This window comes from Oratosquilla oratoria, chromosome 28 (assembly GCF_046742065.1).
Source record: "Oratosquilla oratoria isolate Oo_2021 chromosome 28, ASM4674206v1, whole genome shotgun sequence".
Lineage (NCBI taxonomy): Eukaryota > Metazoa > Arthropoda > Malacostraca > Stomatopoda > Squillidae > Oratosquilla > Oratosquilla oratoria.
Window position 1 is genome coordinate 4,721,282 of NC_134804.1, and position 25,682 is coordinate 4,746,963.

Consider the following 25,682-nt stretch of genomic DNA (forward strand, 5'->3'; position numbering starts at 1 on the left):
GTGGAGGAGGAATGGGGATGTTTCAAGGAGGGAGTCACAAAGTGTGCAAGGATGGTGTGTGGAACAAGGAGGACAGGAGGAAATAGAAGGAAGGGTAGTGAATGGTGGGATGAGGAAACAAAGAAGGTTGTAGAAGAGAAGACGTGAGCTTTCACAGATTGGTTACAAAATAAGACGAGGGAGTCATGAGAGGTACAAAGAAAAGAGAAGTAAATCAAAAGGTAAAGGAGGCAAAGAGGAGAGCAGATGTGAAGTGGGGTAAGAGTATGACAGAAAATTTTGAAAGTAATAAAAAGATGTTTTGGAAAGAAATTAAGAGAGGAAGAGTAGGCGAATCAAGTAGAGAAGAAAAGGTAAAGGGTGCAGATGGAGAGATGATAATGGAAGAGAAGGCAGTAAGGAGAAGATGGGCAGAGTATTTTAGGGAGTTGCTAAATGTGAAGGAGGATAGGGAGGGAAAGATAGCTGCAGTGGGAAATGCTAAGAAAATAAGAGTGATGAGTGAGGAAAATGGAGAAATAAGGAAGGATGAAGTGAAGGCAATTGTTAAGATGATGAAAGCAGGTAAGGCACCTGGTCTGGATGGATGCCATGCAGAATGTCTAAAGAAAGGAGGTACAGTGATGGTGGACTGGTTGGTGAGGTTATTTAATGATTGTTTAAGAGAGGGTAGAGTGCTGGAGGACTGGAAGAGTGCCTGTATAGTTCCACTTTACAAGGGAAAAGGGGACAAGTGTGAATGTAATAGTTTCAGAGGGATTAGCTTGTTAAGTGTAGTTGGGAAGACTTATGGGAGGATCTTTATTGAGAGGATTAGGAGAAAAACAGAGGGAATTGGTGAGGAACAGTTTGGATTTAGGACAGGTAGAGGTTGTGTAGATCAGATCTTTGTGGTAAGACAGATATGTGAGAAAGCTATAGGAAATGGAAGGATGTTTTTTGGGCCTTTATGGATCTGGAAAAGGCTTACGATAGGGTAGACAGAAAGGCACTGTGGGAGGTTATGCAGATATATGGGATAGGAGGAAAGCTTCTAAGAGCTGTCAAGAGTTTTTATAAGAGTAGTAGAGCTTGTGTCAGGATTAGAAATGGAGAGAGTGAGTGGTTTGAGGGTAAAGGTGGGACTTCGTCAAGGATGCGTTATGTCACCCTGGCTGTTCAACTTTACATGGATGGGGTAGTGCGAGAGGTAAATGCAAGGGCAGTGGGTCAGGGATTGGAGATGGTTAAAGAAAATAGAGAAAAGTGGGAGGTGAGCCAGCTGTTGTTTGCTGACGACACTGCACTTCTGGCAGGATCAGAGGAGGGACTGAGGAAGTTGGTGACAGAGTTTGGGAGAATATGTGATAGAAGAAAGCTAAAGCTAAATGTGGGTAAAAGTAAGGTGATGAGATGTACAAGGGGTGAAAGTGGCAGTAGACTGGAAGTGAGCATTAAGGGAGAGCGACTGGAGGAAGTGGATAGTTTTAGATACTTGGGTGCAAATGTGGCAGGAAAAGGTGGAGTGAAGGTGGAGGTAGAATGTAGATTGAGAGAAGCGAGTAAATGCCTTGGTGGATTAAAGAGTGTAATGAGAAATAGACATTTGGGAATGGATTCTAAGAGGAGACTATATGAAGGAGTGATTGTGCCAACAGCACTGTATGGAGCAGAAACATGAAACATAAGAGAGGAAGAGAGAAGGAGCTTGAATGTGTTTGAGATGAGGTGTCTGAGAAGTATGATGGGGGTTACTAGGCTAGATAGAGTGAGAAATGAGGAGGTTAGGAGAAGAATGGGGATGGAAAGGGAGTTGTTGTTGTCGTTCCCTAGACTGTCTGTCCGAGCAGTCCCGTCTCCCCAAGGAATGCCACTGCCGAAACTGGGTTTTCCCACAAATCCTTTATAGAGCGTATGTTGTGTTGTTTGTGTGCATGATTGTGTATAATGCAGTCTTCCATTATGTGTTGTATGGTATGGGGTGAAGTGTTACATCCTGGGCAGCTGTTCACAACGCGGTCATCCAGCCTCTTCTGGTAGCTCAGAAGTGCTGGGTGGTGACCGCACCACAGTCTGGCCAAGTGGACTCTGTCGTTTCGTGGGAGAGAGGATTCAGAAGGGTGGATATCAGGGGGTCTGGCATGCAGCAGTGTGTTGTCTTTCAATGTGTTAATGGAGCGGTGAGTGATATGATTATGAATATGTTTCCGGAGGCTGGTATTTGGTGGTTGTGGAGGAAGAGAAGAGAGTATCTGTGCATGATAAAGGTCTTTGGGTGTTGTTTTAATGTTTGTTGGTGTGTGTGGGTGTTCTGCTATGTAGTGTAGCGGGTGTAATGTGTTTGTGGTGGCTGCGGGAAGTGTTTGTGTGCCTCTTATGTCGAGGTGGTCCTTGACTTTGAGGACTTTTGTTTCATGGTGTAAATGGTTAGGTGTTGTATTTGTGCAGCCTGTAATTGTTTTTAGGGCTTTATTTTGCATGATTTGAAGGGTGTTGTGGTGTGTCTCACTGAGATTAGGAGCCCATGCAGGACTCGCATAATTCAACACTGAGCGTATGCATTGTTTGTATATTGTTATATTAGTTTCTTTGTTTTGTCCAAATGTTGTTCCAGTGATTGACTTAAGTGCGTTAAGTCTGGGTGTGCATTTGTTTTTTATGTTTGTGATGTGTTGTTTGAAAGACATGGATGTATCGTATGTTACACCAAGAATTTTCGGTGTGTTTGTGTGTGGTATTAGTGTGTTGTTGATGTAGAGATGAGGTATGTATTTGTGTTCTTTTGTCCAGTTGGTGAGAAGTGTTGCTGTAGATTTAGTTGGAGCTATTTTGAGTCTGTGATGAATCATGTGTTGAGTGTATCAAGGTATGGCTGGATTATTTCTGCAGCTTTGTCTGTGTTATGATGTGTGCATGTGATTGTTATGTCATCTGCGTAGGAAGAGATTTGTATTTCTGAGGTGTCTGGCGTGGGTAAGTCATGCATGTATAGATTAAATAGTGTGGGGGATGGAACAGAGCCCTGTGGTACTCCATTCTTAATGTTTCTGATGTGCGATGATTGGCCATTATATGACACATAAGCATTCCTACCTGCCAGATAATTGGCCAGCCATCTTTTGGTGTTATTGTGCATGTCTGTGTTATATATTTTATTTATTAGGTTGTGGCAGGGGATAGCATCAAAAGCTTTACTAATGTCTAATGTTATAAGAAGTGTTCTTTGGTGGGGCCTATCTGAATTGATGCCATCTAAAATTCTTTGTGTGAGGTTTGTTAGAAGAGTGTGGAGTGTAGTGGCCTAAAACCGTGTTGTGAGTCAGCAAGGGGAATATATGGTGTGACAAGTTTAAGTATTAGGCGTTCAATGACTTTAGAGGGGGTGCAGAGAAGTGTGATTGGGCGGTGCGATGTTGGGATTGTTGGGTCTTTGTTCGGTTTTGGAATGGTGATTATTTTACCATGCTTCCAGATGTCGGGTATAGTGTTGTGTGAATAGCTGTAGTTTGCAATGTTTGTGAGTGCGTGTATACCTTGTGGTCCAATGTGTTTTAGGTGGATGTTGCTTATGTTATCAGGGCCACAGGCAGATGAGTGCTTGAGACTATGTATTATGAGTTTTGTCTGACTGTCTATGAAGGGTATATAGTCTGAGTCTGTGGGAAAGTCTTTCTTACATCGAATGGTGCATCGGTTGTTAGGGTGAGAAGTGAGATGGCTTGTCTGTGCAAAATGATGTATGAGTGCGTTTGCTTGTTGTCTGTTTGAGGGTAGATTATCTGTTGTTGTGATTATTGCTGCGTGAGAGCGTGTAGTGTTAGTGTTGGATAGTGTAATGCTGTTGAGTGTTTTGCACAATTTGCTGGTCTTTGTTTTGTGATCAAGTGTATTGATAAAGTTTTGCCAATTTTGTGTTTTTTGTTCATGTATTTTATTGGCAATCACAGTGTTTAGTGTTTGTATTTGGTCTGCTATGTTTTGAGGGATAGGTGTGGGGGTATTGTGTTTAAGTATGTCTCGTTGTCTGATGAGGCCTTGGATTTCTGGTGTGAAGTTGGGGTTGTGTGATTTTCTGTTGCCTCTAGGGATGTATCTCTTGTCTGCATTTTGTATGATTGTATTAAAAGTGTGCACATCATTGTTTATGTTTGTGATTGGTGTACTGTTAAGTGTTTCAAAATGTCGTTCTGTCTCTTCAGTAAAAGCTTCCCAGTTAACTCTCTTGTAATTGGTGTAAGTGTGTCTGGCCAACTGGGGTGCATCTTGTTTTGGTGGTGATGATGATTGGAAGGTGGTCAGAGCCAAGGGTTCTGACCACTCTCCATGATGTTGTTGGGGTTAGGCAGGGGGAGCAAAAGGTGATATCAGGAGAGGAGGGAGTGTAGAGGGCTTGGTGTGGGATATGTGTATGATTATGTGTGTTGTTCATGATAGTCATTGAGTCAAACTGAGTCTGTATAACAAGCCCTCTGTCTGTGTCAGGGTTGTCGACATACCAGGCAGACAACTTGGCGTTGAAGTCTCCACCCATGATCAGGTTGGGGATTGAGGCTAGTTGGCTAAAATGAGGCCTGAAGGTGTCTGGAACTGTCGGGGATGATTGAGGGGGAATGTACATGTTAACTATTGTCAGTGTTGATTTGTTGCCTGTGTGGATTCGAATGGATTGGATTTCTGTAGTGTTATCTGTGGTAGGGAGGAGAATTTTGGTTGTGGCACTTGTGTCCTCAAAACAGATGGAGTGGTGGATCAGGGTGATGAGTCCACCGCCATAGCCGTCAGTCCAGTCTTGTCTGATGGTGGTGTAATTATGAAATGATGGTGTTTTGTGTGAGTGTCTTAGTTTTGTTTCTTGTAAAATCGCAATGTGTATGTTGTGTTGTTTAAGAAAGTGTTCAAGTTCATGTTTTTTCGTGTTAATACCGTCAACGTTGTGTTGTAATATGTTGATGTTGTGTGTTTTGTATGTGTTGTATGTTGCCGTTTGGGGTAGAGGTTGGGGTGGTAGTGGGGAAGGTGTAGGATCTGGGTCAGAGGGGGGGAAAGGAGAGATCGGGGACAAAGGAAGGGGAGTACTAATCGGGGGTAAGGGCAGAGGGAAATTGGGAGTGGGTAAGGGTGCTGGCTGTGGTTGGGGAGGTGAGACTGGGGTTACTGGAGGGCAGGTAGAACATGTCCAAGTGTTTGTGTATTGGTTTGTGTCAGCAAGAGTTGTACAAGTGAGGTGGGCCCAGTTTTGCACATATTGCACTGAACTGAGCCCCTTTGTCTGTCTGCTCGAAGTAATGGGTTTAGAGCATGTTGGGCATGTGTATTTTGTGGTGGGCCCAGGATTGCTTTCTACATCTCCAGCTAAAAGTAGAAGATAAGGGGTGATTGCCGGAAAATCACCCCTCGGTGCAGAAAAAACGTAATATTGCATGTTGGGAAAAAGGATTGTGGTACTCCCCAAGGTAGGCGTAGCTCCTCTTGGGGATTGGTGCCACCTGTGTAGAGCCGGTGGACAGGGGTGGTTGCTGCCATTTGGCCCCCAACTCTTGGGGTTGGGGGGTGGTCCCACGACGTAGATGCTGCAGCTCCAGGACCTGGAAAGGAAGTTGTTGTTGTTGTTGTCGTTCCCGAGACTGTCTGTCCGAGCAGTCCCGTCTCCCCAAGGAATGCCATAGCCGAAACTGGGTTTTCCCACAAATCCTTTATAGAGCGTATGTTGTGTTGTTTGCGTGCGTGATTGTGTATAATGCAGTCTTCCATTATGTGTTGTATGGTATGGGGTGAAGTGTTACATCCTGGGCAGCTGTTCACAATGCGGTCATCCAGCCTCTTCTGGTAGCTTAGAAGTGCTGGGTGGTGACCGCACCGCAGTCTGGCCAAGTGGACTCTGTCGTTTCGTGGGAGAGAGGATTCAGAAGGGTGGATATCAGGGGGTCTGGCATGCAGCAGTGTGTTGTCTTTCAATGTGTTAATGGAGCGGTGAGTGATATGATTATGAATATGTTTCCGGAGGCTGGTATTTGGTGGTTGTGGAGGAAGAGAAGAGAGTATCTGTGCATGATAAAGGTCTTTGGGTGTTGTTTTAATGTTTGTTGGTGTGTGTGGGTGTTCTGCTATGTAGTGTAGCGGGTGTAATGTGTTTGTGGTGGCTGCGGGAAGTGTTTGTGTGCCTCTTATGTCGAGGTGGTCCTTGACTTTGAGGACTTTTGTTTCATGGTGTAAATGGTTAGGTGTTGTATTTGTGCAGCCTGTAATTGTTTTTAGGGCTTTATTTTGCATGATTTGAAGGGTGTTGTGGTGTGTCTCACTGAGATTAGGAGCCCATGCAGGACTCGCATAATTCAACACTGAGCATATTAGGATGGTTTGGACACATGGAAAGAATGAGTGAAGAAAGACTAGTAAAAGAGGTATGGAAGGCAGATGTGGAGGGAGTGAACATGAGGGGACGTCCTAGGATGAGGTGGATGGATGAGGTGAAGGGGGCTTTGGGGAAGAGGGGAATGTCTGTTGAGGAAGGACGGGAGAGGACAGAAGACGACAGGAGGCCGGCGTAAATCACGGTGACGTAGGGGGACAAAATGTACAAAAGAGATCAGATGACCGTGATCGACCAGATGTCCGTGATGGGGGAAATGTTAATTTTGATGGGAGAAATGTTAATGAGGCATTGAACGTCAATGAAGGACCAAATAATAATATAGAGCAAGGTATAAATGAAAAACAAAATTATAATGTAAGACATGATATTGAAATTCAAAATGTGTCAAAAAGAAATAATCACGAGTTTCTTAAAACCATGTACTTTAATGCTCGTAGTATTAGAAACAAATTTCAAGAAATACAGGCGTATGTCAAAAGCAAAAATCTCGATATGATAGGAATAACTGAGACATGGTTAAATGGTACAGAGTTCGAAGCTGAATTTAATATTGCGGGATTTAAACACTTTCATCAGGATAGAAACCACAAGAAAGGTGGGGGTGTTCTATTGTACGTTAAAAACAATGTTCATGCTTGTGTTTTAGAGAAAGTGAAACAGGATGCATACGATAGTTTGTGGGTTGAGTTAACCCAAACAAACGGACAAAAAATGAATATAGGTGTAATATATAGGCCAAAGACATTATCATTAGCAGACGACAAACTGTTATTTCAAGAACTGTCTAGTTTCTGCAACCGGGATTTATTGATAATGGGTGATTTCAATTTTACTGACATTGATTGGATGACCCTTGAACATGGCCAGATAGGTAGTCGCTTGATTGATTTTCTTGGTGACAATTACTTAATTCAGCATGTAAAAGAGCCCACGAGATATGGAAACTTACTTGATCTTTTGATCACTAGCCGCGAAAGCATGGTAACTGATGTAGAAGTCAGTGAATCTGTTGCAAATAGCGATCACAACCTAGTCAGATTCAAACTCCTAAACAATTTTAGAATAGATACTTGTGTTTCTAAAATACCCGATTTCAGTAAAGCTCAGTTCATAGGACTACGTCAGGAGCTTCAGCTTACAGATTGGGAGGCAAAATTAAACAAAAGACCTGTAGATCAGATGTGGGAAATATTTCAAAATACGCTCACTAGGATGATTCAAACTTACATTCCTTTTAAGGACAGACGTCCCCCAAATCAGGCTCGCCCAAAGTGGCTCGACAAAGAAACTGAAAAAAGTATTGCTAAAAAGAAACAGGCTTATAAGAAATATAAGTGCTCGGGTGCATCTAATGACTATGAAAGTTATGTATCAATACAGAGAGACAATAAGAAAAAGAAAACGACAATACGAAATGAACATCGCTGATAAATCCAAAGAGAATCCCAAAGAATTCTATAGTTACATAAGAGATAAAAAGGTTGTTAGGAATCACATTGGCCCACTATTATCTGCTGACGGTCAACTTGAATATTCAAATGAAGGAATGTGTAATATCTTAAACAATTATTTTAGCTCGGTATTCGTAAACGAAACACCTCAAGGTGAATTCCAAACTGAAACCTGTGAAAAGTCTAGGGTAAACTTACTACGGTAAATATAACAAAAGAAAAAATTAAAAGGTGTATAGACAAACTCAAAGTTAATAAAACCCCAGGGCCTGACAGTTGGCATCCAAGAATCTTAAAGGAAATGAAAAATGAGATTGTTGTTCCATTAGAAATTATTTTCAAGAAATCCATCATATCCGGAGATGTCCCAAAAGAATGGAAGCTAGCTAACGTTACTCCCATATTCAAAATAGGTGACAAAAAGAAACCAAATAACTAGAGGCCTATAAGTTTGACTTCAATCGTAGGAAAAATAATGGAAACTATCATCAGAGATGCTATCGAACATCATTTAGAAAGTAAATATAACAAAAGAAAAAATTAAAAGGTGTATAGACAAACTCAAAGTTAATAAAACCCCAGGGCCTGACAGTTGGCATCCAAGAATCTTAAAGGAAATGAAAAATGAGATTGTTGTTCCATTAGAAATTATTTTCAAGAAATCCATCATATCCGGAGATGTCCCAAAAGAATGGAAGCTAGCTAACGTTACTCCCATATTCAAAATAGGTGACAAAAAGAAACCAAATAACTAGAGGCCTATAAGTTTGACTTCAATCGTAGGAAAAATAATGGAAACTATCATCAGAGATGCTATCGAACATCATTTAGAAAGTAAATATAACAAAAGAAAAAATTAAAAGGTGTATAGACAAACTCAAAGTTAATAAAACCCCAGGGCCTGACAGTTGGCATCCAAGAATCTTAAAGGAAATGAAAAATGAGATTGTTGTTCCATTAGAAATTATTTTCAAGAAATCCATCATATCCGGAGATGTCCCAAAAGAATGGAAGCTAGCTAACGTTACTCCCATATTCAAAATAGGTGACAAAAAGAAACCAAATAACTAGAGGCCTATAAGTTTGACTTCAATCGTAGGAAAAATAATGGAAACTATCATCAGAGATGCTATCAAACATCATTTAGAAAGTAACCGTATGATAAATGATAGCCAGCATGGTTTCAGACGGAAACGTTCTTGCGTGACTAACTTACTTGAATTCTATAACACAGTTATCTTGAATTATGACAAAAGAAACAATATAGATTTAGTATATCTAGACTTTGCAAAAGCTTTTGATACTGTCCCACACGAAAGACTACTTACTAAATTAGCCTTGCATGGAATAAGTGGTAGCCTATTAGATTGGACTAGTAATTGGTTGAATAGTCGAAAACAGAGAGTTATTTTAAATGGAAAAACTTCTGGATGGAAAAATGTTGCAAGTGGAGTTCCTCAGGGTTCCATTCTTGGGCCACTTCTATTCATAGTATATATAAATGATATAGACCATGGACTAAAATCTACTGTGTCCAAATTTGCTGATGATACAAAACTGTGCGGAGTGGCAAATGATCACTCAAACCAATTAGATATTCAAGAAGATTTAGATAAATTACAGCAATGGTCTGAAAAGTGGCTAATGAAATTTAACACAAGTAAATGCAAGGTAATGCACATAGGTAGAAATAACAGTAAGTACGATTACAAGTTATTTGGAAATTAGTTAACAAAAGTGGATAGTGAAAAAGATCTCGGCGTAATTATCAGTAACGACCTCAATTCATCCAAGCAGTGTATTTCAGCCTCTGAGAAAGCAAATAAGATTCTAGGACTGATTGCGCGATCTATTGATTTCAAAAGTCCATCACTCATTAACAAGCTATATAAATCATTAGTTCGTCCACATTTGGAATATGCTGTTTCCGTATGGTCACCGAATCTCATTAAAGACATTGACAGACTGGAAAAAGTACAACGGCGAGCCACAAAACTGATTCCAAATATCAAAAATAAATCATACGAAAATCGACTAAAACATATGAATCTATTTTCCCTAAAAAAGCGTAGACTCAGAGGTGACTTGATACAGGTCTTTAAAATTCTAATGGGAATTGACATCAAAAGTGACCAAATTTTTACATTGAATGAGAATCAGACAAGTAACAATGGTCTCAAACTGTCCGGAAATAGATTCAATATGGAAGTAGGTAGAAACAACTTTGCCAACCGTGTAGTTAATGAATGGAATAAACTTCCTGCACAGGTAGTACAATGTAGTTCAGTTCGAAGCCTTAAGACTCATTTAGATAAACACCTAAGTAAGATTAATGATTATAATTTATCTTATTTGTTTTTGTTTTGTTATCATTTGTCTGTCTGATTTTCATTTATTATTAGTTATATGTCAATTTATTATTATTTACTATTTACCTGTTTGTTTATTATTTAACTATAACAATGCATTTATTTATATATTTTATTTGTTATATACATTATCATAGTTTTTATTTATTATTTTATTATTATGATTTTTTTTCGCATCCGACCTAGATATGGATCAAAAGGTCTCCTGTCGGCACGCTCCGCCTTTGTAATCCTTTGTAAAGACGGGTGAATGGAGAATGGATGTATATGGATGATGTTGTGATGCATGAAGTGGAATGGGCGGGGGGATGGGGGGTGAGGTAGTATGTGTGAGCAAAATTTGACGCAGCCTGAAGGAATTTCTCCCCATCTCCTTTTATGCATGGGGGGACGGAGAGGGGGGTCGCCGATTTAATGAAGCGGCCTTGCTGTGGATGTGCTGTGTCTTGTGACACTGCTTCTGACCCAGGGTAGTGGACAAGGTGCAGGGATGACCCGTCATCCAGGAGGTGCTAAGATAGGAGGGAGGGTGGAGGGGTGTGGAGTATTGAGGGATGGAATGGGTGGGAATGATTTTGTGCCTTTTCCTTTTTGGCTACCTCCCTTGTAAGGGGAAAAAAGCCTTGGTATATGTATGTATGTGATGCATCATTGAATCATTGTACATCAGGCAGCTGATGCTGCCTGTGAAAACTTCATTCACGTGTAAGAGGTTAAATTGGGACAGTGTAAATTTGAGATGGACATTGTCTTCTGTATGGTGGTTGCATCTAGGCAATTTCTGTGACCAACCTCTCAACTTATGGACCACATACTTGTAGGTGACATACAACTATCACACAGAAGACATTGAACACCTTATCTTACACTACCCTACTCTAGCTATACCCAGATCACACTACAATATTCCTTCTTTCAATAACTTATGATGAGGTTGTTGTTATTTACTCAGGAGTTGTAGGTCTCTTGCAAGAGAGACCGGGGGCGATGGATTGATTGAGGGTGAGGACCCCTCACAGGATGAATTTATACATGCTAGACTTAGTAGATGGGTTGGTTGTGGCAAAAAGGATTGAAATAGTCAAAACTCCTTTGGTATGTCCCTTCAAATTTATAAACTTGCTTGGTATTGACCAAATTAGAATATGGAAAAAGCATTACCATGATGAAAGTAACATCATTTTTAAGTGCATTTACCTAATCTGTGGAATACTTTTCAGGTTTCTCACTGTTATACATCACACCTTAGCGAGTTTCCTGATGAACTTATTGGTTTATTGAAACGCCATGGCTCTGTTCTACATGCTGACATGCTCATGGGGTTTGTCAAGTCGCTGGTATTACTGAGAAATAAAAATCTCCTGCCCCCGACAACTCTTCTGATACTTTTCTTTCAGCTTCTTCGATGTTCAGTAAGTTATGTCATGCTTTTAGATCCATGTCTATATAGCAAGGACCTCTTCCCCCTTACAAGGGAGGATCCAAGTCAAAGGCATGTACCCACTCCCTTGTTTCCCTCTTCTTGTAGATGAAGGGTCATCCCTATCTCCTGCTCACCACCTGGGTCAGAAGCAATGCAGCAAGACATAGCATATCCATGGGGACTTCCCCTCTCCATCCCATTGTAAGGAAAATAGAGAAGATGGGGGAGAAATCCCTTTGGGCTCTGTCAAATATCATCCACACACAACCACTCCCCACTCCTCCCCATCCCTTGCTCTCTCCCTTCCATGCTTGACATAGAAAAGTGAAAAAAAGCAGGGAAAACATCCCTTTGAATTGCATTGAAATATAATTCATACACAGCCATTCTCTACTCACCTCTAACCACTGCCTTCTCCCTTCCTTGCTCAACAGACATTACCCTCTTGCTCAAAGCCCCTTTCACTCCATCCATCTGTCTCATCCTTGGTTGTCCCCTCAAGTTCACTCTATCCAACTCTCCCTGTCACACCTGTATTGCTAATCTTTCTTCACACATTCTTTCTATGTGTTCAAACTCAATGTGCCAGCTCCTTTTTAACTCCTGTTCTCCTTACTTCCTCATTTCTCACTCTAACCTTGTCACCCCAACCATACTTCTCAGATAACTATTTCAAACAAATTTAATATTATTTGGGAAGAATTAAAAAGTGAATAACAAAGTACTGGACTTCAGGAGAGACAATTTTGACAAAATGAGAGACTATACAAGACATTTGACCACTTACAGGACCAACCTATGGGGCTGTGACGGGGTCAGATACAGTGAATCCGGGTGTTATTAGTGTGGTCAGGTCACTGAGGGAATGTGTACCTTGGGTCAGGTCACTTATGGGCACTGGATCAACAGCCCGGTCAGCAATTTGGATGAAATGTATAGTAACCTAACAGATTTAATTCTAACTGCACAAAATAAATTTATTCCCCTTAAGTCAATACGGAAGAATAGTGTTCCCAAATGGATGATGGACAGGCTGAAACATGAGATTGGAATGAAAAGATGACTTTAAGAATAAAAAATGGGGAACACACCTTAGATCCAAATATAACGATATGGCAAGACTGGTTAAAAAGACTGTGCACACAGCCAATAATAACTATAAAATTAAGGTTGCCAGACAAGCGAGATCCAACTCAAAGGGCTTCTTTCATCTCAACAACAAAAAATAAGGAAAGGATAGGCCCAATTCACAATGACAAAAATGTCATGATAGAATTGGAGGAAAAAATGAGTGATGCAGTTAACAAATTTTCTCTTGGTGTTTACTAAGGAGAGGTTCGATAAGGTACCTGACTGATCTGATTTTCAGTGGGGATGAAAAAAGTAGACTAATTTCAGCATTAGTAAAGGTAGTCTAGCAGATTGAAAGAGTTAAAGCTACAAAATCCCCAAGTCCAGGCAAAATTTTTCTGAGAGTGCTTAAAGAGTGTAAATTTGAAATCTGCGGCCAGTTAACAGAAATACAGACGCTCCTCAACTTACGTTTTAGTTACGTTCCAAACGGCTGAACGTAAGTTGAAAATGAACGTAAGTTGTTACTGTACCATACATCCGTAAATTCTATTACCGTATCTTATAAAACACCCCTAAATCATTAATTATACATATAACATTGTAAAATGATAACATTAATTTCAAATAAATTAAATTCAAGCAACATGAATTGAGATGGGGGAGGAGGAGGAGGCAAGGCACGTTCAGTCTGTCGTTTGTGCCATGTAAACAATGGATGCAGCATCATGCGTAAGTATCGTTTGAACTACGGAGCGCGCGCTAAACTAAAAAATTCACTCAAAAAATTTTTTTTTACATTTTTTTTTTTTTTTTTTTTTTTACAGTAAATTCAAATGTAAAATCGAAAAAACAAAACGAATGAACGTAAGTAGAGGAGCGTCTGTACTTAATAAGTTGGTAGACACTGGTTTTGTGTCTATTGCTTGGCAGCAGGGAAATATTACTGTATTCAAAAAGGGAGATAAATCGTCTATATGCAACTACAGGCCAATCAGTTTGACATCAGTTATAGGTAAAATGCGTGAATCAATAATAGACTTGGAGAACACATCTAGAGACATAATTTGATTCATAACACACATCATGGTCTCCAAGGGTAAGTCATGTGTCACTAATCTTCTATCCTTTTACACTAAAGTATAGAGGGCATCATAATAATGATAGTTATGATGTTATTTACCTTGACGTTAGCAAAGGGTTTGACAAGGTGTCCTATCAGACTATTAAATAAGATCAAAGCCCATGGGATAGGAGGAAGAATGTTAGAATGGATAAAAGCTTGGATTAGTGACAGAAAGTAAAATAGAACACCTATTAGGTCAGGAGATGATTCCAAGATTCTGCAGGATGATCTTAACAAATTATTCACATGGTCGGTGAAATGGCAAATGAACTTCAATATCTCAAAGTGCAGTGTTAAATGTAGGGCTACACAACCCAGAAAATAGATATAGCTTAGATAGCATGTTTTTAGAGAAAACTGAGTGTGAGAGAGAATTTGGAGTTCTAGTGAGTCCTGACCTTGAATCCAGGAAACAGTCCATTAGTGCCAGGAATAAAGCAAACAGAGCATTAGGTTTCATTGCTAGGAAGGTTACGAATAGAAGTGCAGAGGTAATTATCAAACTCTGTCTAGCATTAGTTAGACCCATTCTTGACTATGCAGTACATTTTTGGTCTCCGTCTTATAGAATGGACATCAGTTCACTAGAATCAGTACAGAGGAGAATGACCAAAATGATACATGGGCTTAGAGGTTTACCTTATGAAGAGAGGCTTAGGCACCTTAACTTACACTCTCTGGAAAGACAGTGTGGGGTGATCTAATAGAGCTGTTCAAGTAGATCAAAGGCTTTAACAAGGGTGATGCAAATTTAGATTTAAGTAGGAAATAGGCAAGAATTGGTTTACTAATAGACTCAGTAACCATGTAGTGAGTGTTGAAACTATGAAATGGTTAGAGGATAACAGGTGTAATGGACATGGAACTGCCCAGTGTAGGCCTTATGGTCTCTTGCAGTCTCATTCTTATGTTCATATGTTTTTAAATCTCAACTCTTTTCTGCTTCTCAAAGATTCCAAGTCTCTTCCTCATACACTGTTGTAGGCACAATCACCCCCTTCATATAATCTTGTCTTTGTTTCCATTCACAGCTGCCTGTTTTTCATGACACTTTTCAATCCCCCAATACATTTACTTGCTTCTCTCAATCTACATTTTGCCTCCACTCCTGACTCCATTCCCTGCCACATCTGATCCCAAATGACTAAAACTGTCCACTTCCTCCAGCCTATCTTCTTTAACCCTTTCCATACAATGACGCCTACATAGGCATTATGAGACGCAAGTGGGTGTATTAAGATACTGGCATTGGCATCTTTATTATATTTATTTTTAAGTTGTAGCTGTGTGACCCCCATATTCCTTAAACTGGCTTGATCATATTTTCTGTGGTTATTAATATTCAGAGTGAAAGAGAATGAGTAATACAGCTGTGATTTTATGTTTTATAATGTATAAGAGAGGGTAGAGTGCAGGAGGAATGGAGAAGTGCCTGTATAGTTCCACTTTACAAGGGAAAAGGGGACATCTGTGAGTGTAGTAGTATCAGAGGGATCATTTTGTTAAGTGTAGTTGGGAAGGCTTATGGTAGGGTCTTGATTGAGAGGATTAGGAGAGGAACAGAGGGAGTAATTGGTGAGGAACAGTGGGTTTAGAAAAGGTAGGGGTTGCGTGGATCAGATTTTTGTGGTAAGACAAATATGTGAAAAAGCTTTAGGAAAAGGTAAGGATGTTTTTTGGGCCTTCATGGATTTGGAAAAGGCTTATGACAGGGTAGACAGGAAGGCACTGTGGGAGGTATTGCAGATATATGGGATAGGAGGAAAGCTTCTAAGAGCAGTCAAGAGTTTTTACGAGAGTAGTAGAGCTTGTGTTAGAATCGGAAATGGAGAGAGTGAGTGGTTTAAAGTAAAAGTGGGACTTTGCCAGGGATGTATTATGTTGCCTTGGCTGTTCAATTTATACATGGATGGAGTGGTGTGAGAAGTAAATGCAAGGGTAATGGGTTGGGGATTGGAGATGGTTAAAGAAAATGGAGAAAAGTGGGAGATAAGCCAGTTGTTGTTTGCTGACGACACTGTGCTTGTAGCAGGATCAGAGGAGGGATTGAGGAAGTTAGTGACAGTTTGGGAAGGTGTGTGAAAAAAGTTGAAGATAAATGTGGGTAAAGTAAGGTGATGAGATTTACAAGGGGAGAAAGTGGCAGCAGAGTGGAAGTGAGTATTAAGGGAGACTGGAGGAAGTGGATAGTTTTAGATACTTGGGTGCAAATGTGGCTGGAAAGGGAGGGTTGGAAGTAGAATGTAGTTTAAGAGAAGCAAGTAAATGCCTTGGTGGATTAAAAAGTGTAATGAGAAGTAGACATTTGGGAATGGATGTTAAGAGGAGATTTAATGAAGGAGTGATTGTGATGATAGTACTGTATAGGGCGAAACATGGAACATAAGAGAAGAGTTTGAATGCATACCTAGTATTTACCTAGTATCTCATGGGAAGGGGAGCTTCGCTTGTGGGGCCTGTCCTGTCTCTGTATAATGCAGAATCTAAATTGTTCTTGAATTCATGGTTTTTGCACACACTCATTTCATCCAGTTTGTTCCATACATGCTCCACTCTGTGGGGAAAGCTGTTCTCTTTCAGGTCTCATCTATAACTGTCCTTTTTGAGTTTCCTTCCATGTCCTCTTGTATTTCTTGTATCACAATTTAGTAAGTCTTCTCTAACAAGGACCATACCTCTCATGATTCTAAAGAGGGTCAAGAAGTCTCCTCTTTCTCTTCTTTGTTCCTGGGTTGTTAACTTCATTTTTGACAATTTCTCTTCGTATGACAATTCTGAAAGTGTAGGCATCTTTGTAGTTGCTCTTTGGATTCTCGTATTCTTTTTGGTACTGGGTGACCATAGTGTTGCTGATTCCAGTCTTGGTCTTATCAGTGTGACTAGTATTTTCTTTACCATTTTTTGTCCAGATAAGTAAATGCCACTTTTATTGATCTTAGCAAGTTGTGGCTTTCGCCGACAATTTTGTTTATCAGGGGACATGTTCTTTGTGATGATTACTCCCAGGTCTTTTTGAAATCCCACTTTCTTTACTTCCTTTTTACAGATTTTATATTGTTCTGATATCCTGTTTTTATTTTTCCAAATTCCATTATATTACGTTTTTTAATGTTGAAGTCCACTTCCCACTTCTAACTCCATTCCCAAAGTTTGTTCTGATCTCTCTACAGCAACTCACAGTCTATTTCAGTGGCCCCTGTTCTCAACAACTTTGCATCATCAGCAAAGAAGCTCATGTAACTGTCCACACCCATGTCCATGTCATTTACATAAATAGCAAACATTATTGGAGCCTGTATCAATCCCTGTGGAACTCCACTAATCACCTCTTCCCAAGTAGAACCTTCATCTCTGAGCACTATTCTCATTTTTCTTCCATGCAAGAAATCCTCCATCCATTCTAGTAGTTTACCTTTTACCCCTACTATGGTTTTCAGTTTTCCTAATAGTTTTTGATGTGGCACTTTATCAAAAGCTTTTTGTAGACCTAGGGAACATCAGATTTGTAGCACATTATTTTCCCTGTCTGAATCCAAACTGTCTCAGGTTTGGTATGTTGTTCTCCAGATGTTTTTGTCCACCTATTTCTGATAACTTTTTCATAAATTTTGGCTACGGTCCTTGTAAGGGAAACCGGTCTGTAATTTGTTGGATCTTTCTTGTTTACTCCTTTATATATTGGTATGATGTTGGCCTATTTATAGTCTTTCGGTATTTTTCTGTCCTTAGGTGAATATCTTGTTATATTTTTTGCCTGCCAATGGGGGGTGAGGTAGTGTGTGTGAGCAAAATTTTGACGCAACCCGAAGGGATTTCTCCCTGTCCTCTCCTTTATATGGGGGGACGGAGAGGGGGGGTCGCCAATTTAATGAAGCGGCCTTGCTGTGGATGTGCTGTGTCCTGCGGCACTGCTTCTGACCCAGGGCAGTGGACAGGGTGCAGGGATGACCCGTCATCTAGGAGGTGCTAAGATGGGAGGGAGGGTGGAGGGGTGTGGAGTGTTTTCGGGGATGGAATGGATGGGAATGATTTTATGCCTTGTCCTTTTTGGCTACCTCCCTGGTAAGGGGTAAAAAGCCTTGGTATATGTATGTACCAATTCTTTACACTCCTTAGTATCCATTTTGCAATTCCATCCAGGGTGTGTGATTTCCTGACATCAAGGCTTGTTATTTGGTCCATTATTTCAGCATGTATTGCTATTATTTCATCCATAGGGGGGATTTCACTCCTCGACCTTCATCCCAGTGCCATAATTTTTCTCTATATCTTCTGTGTATTTCATGTTTCCCTGGTGTAGTTTCTCTATTTCTTGTTTGTTTTTCAATTCACTGTTCACATATCTATAGAACAGTCTTGGTTGATCCTTACATTTTTCTATTATGTCTTTTTCATATTTTCTTTTGTATTTACCTAGTTGTATTATACGGGAAGAGAGCTATGCTCATAGTGACGTCTTTTTATTTTTCAGCATGAAGTTTGTTCTTAAATTCTTGTATAGTTTTTGCACACACTGTTACCTCATCCAATTTGTTCCAGATATCCACCACTCTGTGTGGGAAACTATTCTTTTGCAGATCTCTTCTATAACTATCCTTTTTGAGTTTCTTTTCATACATACATATACATACCAAGGCTTTTTACCCCGTACAAGGGAGGTAGCCAAAAAGAAAAAGGCATAAAATCATTCCCACCCATTCCATCCTTAAATACACTCCACTTCTTTTCATATCCCACATTAATAAATCATCTCTGTCAAGGACTTCTATCCCTTTCATAATTCTGTAAATGGTCAGTAGATCTTCTCTTTCTCTTCTTTATTCCAGGGTTGGTAGTTCCAGTTTGGACAGTCTTTGTTCGTATGTCAATTTAGAGTGTTGGTGCTATCTTCGTTGTTGCTCTTTGAATTTTTTCTAGTTTCTTTATATTCTTTTTAGTACTGGGTGTCCATAGTGTTGCAGCGTATTCCAATCTTGGTCTTATCAGTGTAACTAATATTTTCTTTACCATTTCCTCATCCAAGTAGTCAAAGGCTTCCATTGATCTTAGTAAATTGAAGGTTTCTCCGACTTTTGTTGATATACTTAGTCTGGTGACATGTCTTTCCTGATAATTAATCCTAGGTCCCTTTCCAATCTAACTTTTTTTAACTTCCTTAGTACCAATTTTATATTGCCCTGGTATTCTATTTTTACTTTTTCCAAACTCCAATACACTACATTTCTTGATGTTGATGTTCACTTCCCACTTTTGATTCCATTTCTAGCCTTTATCTAGGTCTTTCTGTAGTGATTCACAGTCTTCCTCTGTACTTTAGTAGTTTTGCATCATCTGCAAAGTTCATATAATATTCCACACCTTCATCCATGTCATTTATATGTATATACCAAACATTATCAGAGCCAATACAGACCAGGTTGAGTTTTTGTCTCGAAGTACCACCCTCATTTTCCTCCCATTCAAGAAATCCTCCATTTCAATAACTTTCCTCATACACCATCTATTGTTTCAATTTTTCTTAGTAGCCGTCTGGGATATTGGCTGCTTGTTATTGTGGCAAAGTAGCATGCAGTTGATATGGGGCACCCCTACGGACCAGAGCCACACATCATATTGTCTATGATAGAGGAAAACTGTTCATAGAGAAATGATGACACTTTTATACTACGACTGTCCCTCCGTTATGCTGTCCCCCAACCCCTTGTTGCTGTCCTGTACCATTTCTCTGAGTATTCTTTTTCTGCTGTGGGGGAATTCCCTGTGGTGGGGGAAAAGAATACTGCCACCAAGTATTCCCACTTGGATCGTAAGAGGCGAGAAGAAAGGGATGGGGATTGGGACTAGGGATCCTTCTCCTCGTAGCCCCACAGGGGACATTCCTAAACAAAAAAGAGAAGGCATAAGAGGGTCTGGGAGTTTTCAGACCAGCACCCTAAGGTTTGGGTCTTTTAATGTGCGTGGATGTGGTACAGGTGAGAGTAAAAGGGAAGAGATAGGTAGTATGTTTGTGAGAAGAAAGATGGATGTGTTAGCTTTGAGTGAAACTAAGTTGAAAGGAAAGGGTAAGTGTAAGTTTGGGAGTTAAGTGGGAGGTTATCAGGAGTGAAGAGAGGGCGAGGGAGGGAAGGGGTGGCTATTCTAGTAAGTGAAGAGATAGGTAAATGGGTAGTGGAGTGGAAGGAGGTTTCTTCAAGGATATTGTGGATGAAGGTGAAACTAGGGAAGGAGATGTGGGTCTTTGTAAGTGCATATGGGCCTGGCAGTGAGAAGAGTGTAGAAGAAAGGGAGGCCTTTTGGATAGATTTAAATGAGTGCATAGAGGATTTAGGAAGAAATGTCAGTGTAAAAGTACTGGGAGACCTTAATGCTAGGGTAGGAAATGGTCCAATTGATGGAGTGGTTGGGAAATGTGGAGTTCCAGTAAAGAATCGTAGAGGAGAGTTGATGGTGGAAATGTGTCTAGAAAGAGAGTTGATGATAGCAAATACAGTGTTTCGGAAGAAAGTCAAGCATAAGTACACATGGGAGAGGGTAGTGGATGGAAGGGTGGTAGATAGAGTGCTAATGGATTATGTAGTGGTAAATAGGATTATGATAGGAAGAGTTAAGGATGTACATGTGCTAAGGGGAGAGGGTGGGGGAATATCAGATAATTTTTTGGTGGAAGGTAAGTTGAGAGTGGAGGATAGATGGAGAAAGAGGAAAGGGACAAAAGGTAGGGAGGTTCTTAGAGTGAACTCTTTGAATGAAAAAGGAAAGGAGAAGGAGTACAAGAAGCTGAAGGAGGAGTGGGAGAGAGTAAAGGATAGAGCTATCTTTTACTCCGTAGACGTGCGTCTGGCCAGCTAGCAGAAAATGGTCAACTTAGCAGTTAGCTAATTTGAGCTTCTGCTAAATTGATATTCGTTAAATAGGGCTTCTACTGTATACTATGAATAGAAGTGGCCCAAGAACGGAACCCTGAGGAACTTCACTCGTAACATTTTTCCATCTAGAAGTTTTTCCATTTAATAACGTGATTATATTTTGATGCATCATCGAATCATTTTTCCATCCAGAAGTTTTTCCATTTAACCACTTCACTACGGGACTTAAATCTTGTGGGCAGCAGCCAATGCCAGCTGTACGACGTGTCGTAATAATACTCGCATCATAAAATATAGTCACCGCTTATATCGATCGTTCTCTCTTTCACCTGCAAATTTTGAAAACCACAGAGAATGGGATTCAGGGCACATTTGGGAGAATGTAAAAACACAGGGGCGACTACAATAAATATAATCAAGACGCCGATATGGCAGCGTCGCGAATCCACTTGCTCCTCATGATGCCTACATGTGCGGCACTGTATGGAAGGAGTTAATAACATGAGTATTGTGATGCATCGTTGAACCATTGTACATCAGGCAGCTGATGCTGCCCGCGAAACTGAGTTGTATTGAAGAGGTTAAGAAAATCCAGTATAAGTATTCATGGGAAAGGGTGATAAGGCATTAATGGACTATGTAGTGGTATACAAAGGAAGGATAGGACGAGTTCTGGATGTCCATGTTCTTCTGGGAGAGAGTGGGGGAATGTCATAATTTTTTGGTGGAAGGGTTTAGAGTGGAGAATAGGTGAAGAGCAGGAGTACTAGAAGCTGAGAGAAGTGTGGGAACTGAAGGATAGAGTAGAGGTGAGAATGGAAGAGGGAATGGGTGTATTTCAACATATACAAAGATGGTATGTATTTACCTAGTTGTATTTTATGGGACGAGAGCTATGCTCGTAGTGACACGTTTTCGTATGTCTCCGCATCCAGTTTATTCTTAAAATCGTGTATAGTTTTGGCACTCACTGTTTCCCCCGTTTAGTTTGTTCCAAACATCAATCACTCTATGTGGGAAGCTATTCTTTTTCAGGTCTCTTCTGTAACTGCCCTTCTTTAGCTTCTTGTCATGTCCTCTTGTTTCTCTTCTGTCCCATTTTAATAAGTCGTCTCTATCGAGAATTTCTATCCCTTTCATAATTCTGTAAATGGTCAACAAATCACCTCTTTCTCTTCTCTGTTCCAGTGTTGATAGATGTAATTTCTCCAATCTTTGTTCGTATGTCAGATTTGAAAGTGTAGGTGCCATTTTTGTCACTGCTCTTTGGATTCTTTCTAATTTTCTTATGTTCTTTTTTTTTTGCTAGGTGCCCATAGGCAGCATATTCTAGTTTAGGTCTTATTAGTGTATCCACTATTTTTTTTTTAACCATTTCTTCATCCATGTAGTCGAAGGCCACTTTCATTGATCTTAACAAGTTAGTCTCTCCAAATAATTTATTGACATGTTTATCAGGTGTCAAGTCACTTGAGATGATCACTCCCAGGTCCCCTTCTGAATCGACTTTTTTTGACTTCCTTGTTTCCAATTTTATATTGACCCGATACTCTATTTTTGCTTTTTCCAAATTCCATTATGCTACATTTCTTAATGTTGAAGTTCATCTCACATCTGATTCCCATATTCTGTCTAGGTCTTCTTGTAGCGATCTGCAATCTTCTTCTGTTCTTACTCTCGAGTAATTTGGCATTGTCAGTAAAGAAGTTCATGTAACAATTTACTCCCTCCTCCGTATCATTTATATATATGGCAAACATTAAAGGAGCCAATACAGAGCCTTGTGGGATGCCACTCTTCACATCTTCCCAGTTTGAATTTTTGTCTCTTAAGTACCACTCTCATTTTTCTCCCAATTAAGAAATCCTTCATCCATTCCAGTAGCTTACCTTGTATTCCTCCTATTATTTCAATTTTTCTTAATGATTTTTTATGTGGTACTTTGTCAAATGCCTTCTGCAAGTCCAAGAAGGTGCAATCTGCCCAGCCATCTCTTTCTTGTATTATCTCAGTTAATCTCGAGTAAAAGCACACTTACATACATGTATGTATGTAAGTTTGTGGTACACGATCTTCCCCTTCTAAAGCCAAATTGTATAGGGTTTGCTATTTTATTTTCTTCCAAGTGTTTGGTCCATTTGTTTCTGATGAGTTTTTTGCATATTTTGCTACTGTACTTGTAAGGGATACCGGTCTGAAGTTTGTGGGATCTTCTTTATTTCCTCCTTTATATATTAGTACTATGTTTGCATCTTTCCAGTCTTGTGGTACCTTTCCTTCTTTGAGTGAGAAGTCTATTATCTTGTATAATTTGTCTGTCAGTTTGTTGATACACTCTTTCAGTATACAGTTTGCAATTCCATCCAGTCCATGCGATTTCCTGACATCTAAGTTTTTTATTTGGTCTCTTATTTATTTTTGTGTTATCCTTATTTCTCTCTTATTGGGTGATATTTCTTGTCCATCTTCCCAAAATTGTGAGCTCTCAATTGTAAAAACAGACCTGAAATGTCTGATCATAACTTCTGCCATTTCTGTGTCATCTATATATTCTTTATCTCCTTCATGCAGTTTTACTATTTCATGTTTATCCTTTAGTTTTTCATAGTTTTTCATTTATATATCTGTAAAGGAGTTTAGGTTGGTCCTTACATTTGTCTATAACATCTTTTTCATGATTTCTTTTTTCTTTCCTGCGTATATTCACATATTCATTCCTAAGTTTTATGTGTGCCATTTTGATTTTTTTTTCTTTTCTTTTTCCATTTTTCCAGGTTTTATCTCTTCTGCCTCACTACACCTTTTGTTATATCAACACTTTATGTAACTCTCTTTTTGTTTCTTTTTTGGTACATTTCAATTCTATGTACTTTTCTTTGAATATGTTCCATTTGTCTTCCATCTTTGTTTCCTCTTTAGAGAATTTATCCCAGTTTGTGTTTTGGAATTTTTTTCTCAGTTTTACAAAATCCGTTTTGTTGTACAGTAATATTCCTTCTCTATGTTTATCATTCCTACTTACATTGTTCTGTTCTTTTAATTCAAACTCTTAGTATATGGTCACTCTTTCCAATTGATATTTTGTACTCAATTTTGTTCACAATATCTAGTTCAGAAGTTAATAGTCTAGTTTTGACTGTTCCTCGTTGTTTCTATATCTAGTGTTTTCTTTAACCCATTGTGTTTGTGTATTCGATGGTCATATCTAGTAGAATGTTGCTCCAAAGCTCTTCTCCCCCTTTTACTATAATTTCTTCCCAGATTCTTTTGCATTAAAATCACCCATGATTACTATGTTACCACCCTCTTGCAGTAATTCGTTTAGCACATTCATTGTGTCTTCTAGTAATTTAGAATGTTTGCTATCCGACCAAGCCTGTTTTTTTTTGGTGGTACATACACTGCTACAAATTTCCTGCTTTTCATCTCCTTTTATGCATGGGGGGATGGAGAGGGTGGGTCGCCGATTTAATGAAGCGGCCTTGCTGTGGATGTGCTGTGTCTTGCGACACTGCTTCTGACCCAGGGCAGTGGACAAGGTGCAGGGATGACCCGTCATCCAGGAGGTGCTAAGATAAGAGGGAGGGTGGAGGGTGTGGAGTGTATTGAGGGATGGAATGGGTGGGAATGATTTTATGCCTTTTCCTTTTTTGGCTACCTCCCTTGTAAGGGGGAAAAAGCCTTGGCATATGTATGTATGTATCTTTTTGTTTACAATTTTTATCATAATTCTACATTGCCTTGGCCTTCATTAATCTTTGTCACATTTAGACCCTTTTTAGTCAATATCATGACACCTCCCTGCTTGTCTGTTCTATTTTTCACCCAGTGGTTGTATAGACCTTGTCCCACTATACTTGTTGATAGAGGTCCTTTCAGTTTTGTCTCTACAATTCCCATAATGTCAGGTTTCTCTATTTCTAGATAATTATTTAGTTTATTGATTCCAGAGATCATGCCATCAACATTTGTGTATGCCACTTTTAGTTTCATATTTTCTTTTCGTTTTTGGTGTAAGTTTCCATTATTTTTATGTACCATTTTTTCAGTCTCAAGTCCAGCACTCTTCAAATAAATTTGTTTTTTTTCCGTCTATGTTCTTTTTTAATTTCTATCATTGGCTTCAATTCTGAGAGCCTTGTCTTTCTTTTTTTTGCTCATCACTCATTTCCTTTTTTTATCCAAAAATGTTTGAATTTCTCGCTGTTTGCCAATTTAACCACTTTCGATGATACCTCCTTGGCTATCATTTGAATTCTTAGTTTTATTTTCAGAGGTCTATGTTGTTTTTCTTTTAAGTATTTGCCTATCCTGTGGATTTCGTTGATTTCTTTATCAAAATTTTGCCATTCATCCTGTATTTCTTTCAAAAGTTCCTTAGCTATTTCCTTCTTTTCTCTCTGGTATCTATACATATCATGTTTTTTCTGGATACCATGGACCACAATGCACTTGCCTTTGTCAACTGTATCTCTCACCCAATTTTCCTTTTCTTGAATTACTTTCATAGCTGTTTCTTTTGTATTTTCCTCCATCTACTTTTGTACTATTTCTCTAAAAAATATTTTTTTATTTTCCTGTTCTTGTTTCTATTGATTTTTTATTTCAATGAGATCTGTTTCTTCCACCTTTCTGGTCACTACTTGTAATTGCTCTTTTACCTCCTTTTTGCCTTCTCTTTTTTGGGTGGGAATGATTTTATGCCTTTCCCTTTTTGGCTACCTCCCTTGTAAGGATCAAGTGAAGGCAGCAGTTAAGATGATGAAAGTAGGTAAGGCACCTGGTCTGGATGGATGCCATGCAGAATGTCTTAAAAAAGGAGGTACAGTGATAGTGGACTGGTTGGTGAAGTTATTTAATGTTTGCTGGAGAGAAGGTAGAGTGGCGGAGGACTGGAGGAGTGCTTGTATCGTTCCACTTTACAAGGGAAAGGGGGACAAGTGTGAATGTAGTAGTTTCAGAGGGATTAGCTTGTTAAGTGTAGTTGGGAAGGCTTATGGGAGGATCTTGATTGAGAGGATTAG

At 39.6% G+C, this 25,682-nt stretch overlaps 1 protein-coding gene across 3 annotated transcripts in view; it reads left to right on the forward strand.

The window, feature by feature from the left end:
* Mys45A (SDA1 domain containing protein Mys45A) overlaps positions 1–25,682 on the forward strand; it is a 63,038-nt gene that overhangs the window by 31,576 nt on the left and 5,780 nt on the right. For 2 of the 3 annotated variants that reach the window (XM_076210924.1, XM_076210923.1), the window contains exon 3: positions 11,393–11,584. In XM_076210924.1, coding sequence (XP_076067039.1) covers positions 11,393–11,584 — 192 coding nt within the window. Of the gene's footprint in view, positions 1–11,124; positions 11,268–11,392; positions 11,585–25,682 lie in introns of all 3 variants that reach the window. The other variant, XM_076210925.1, reaches the window with a different exon arrangement.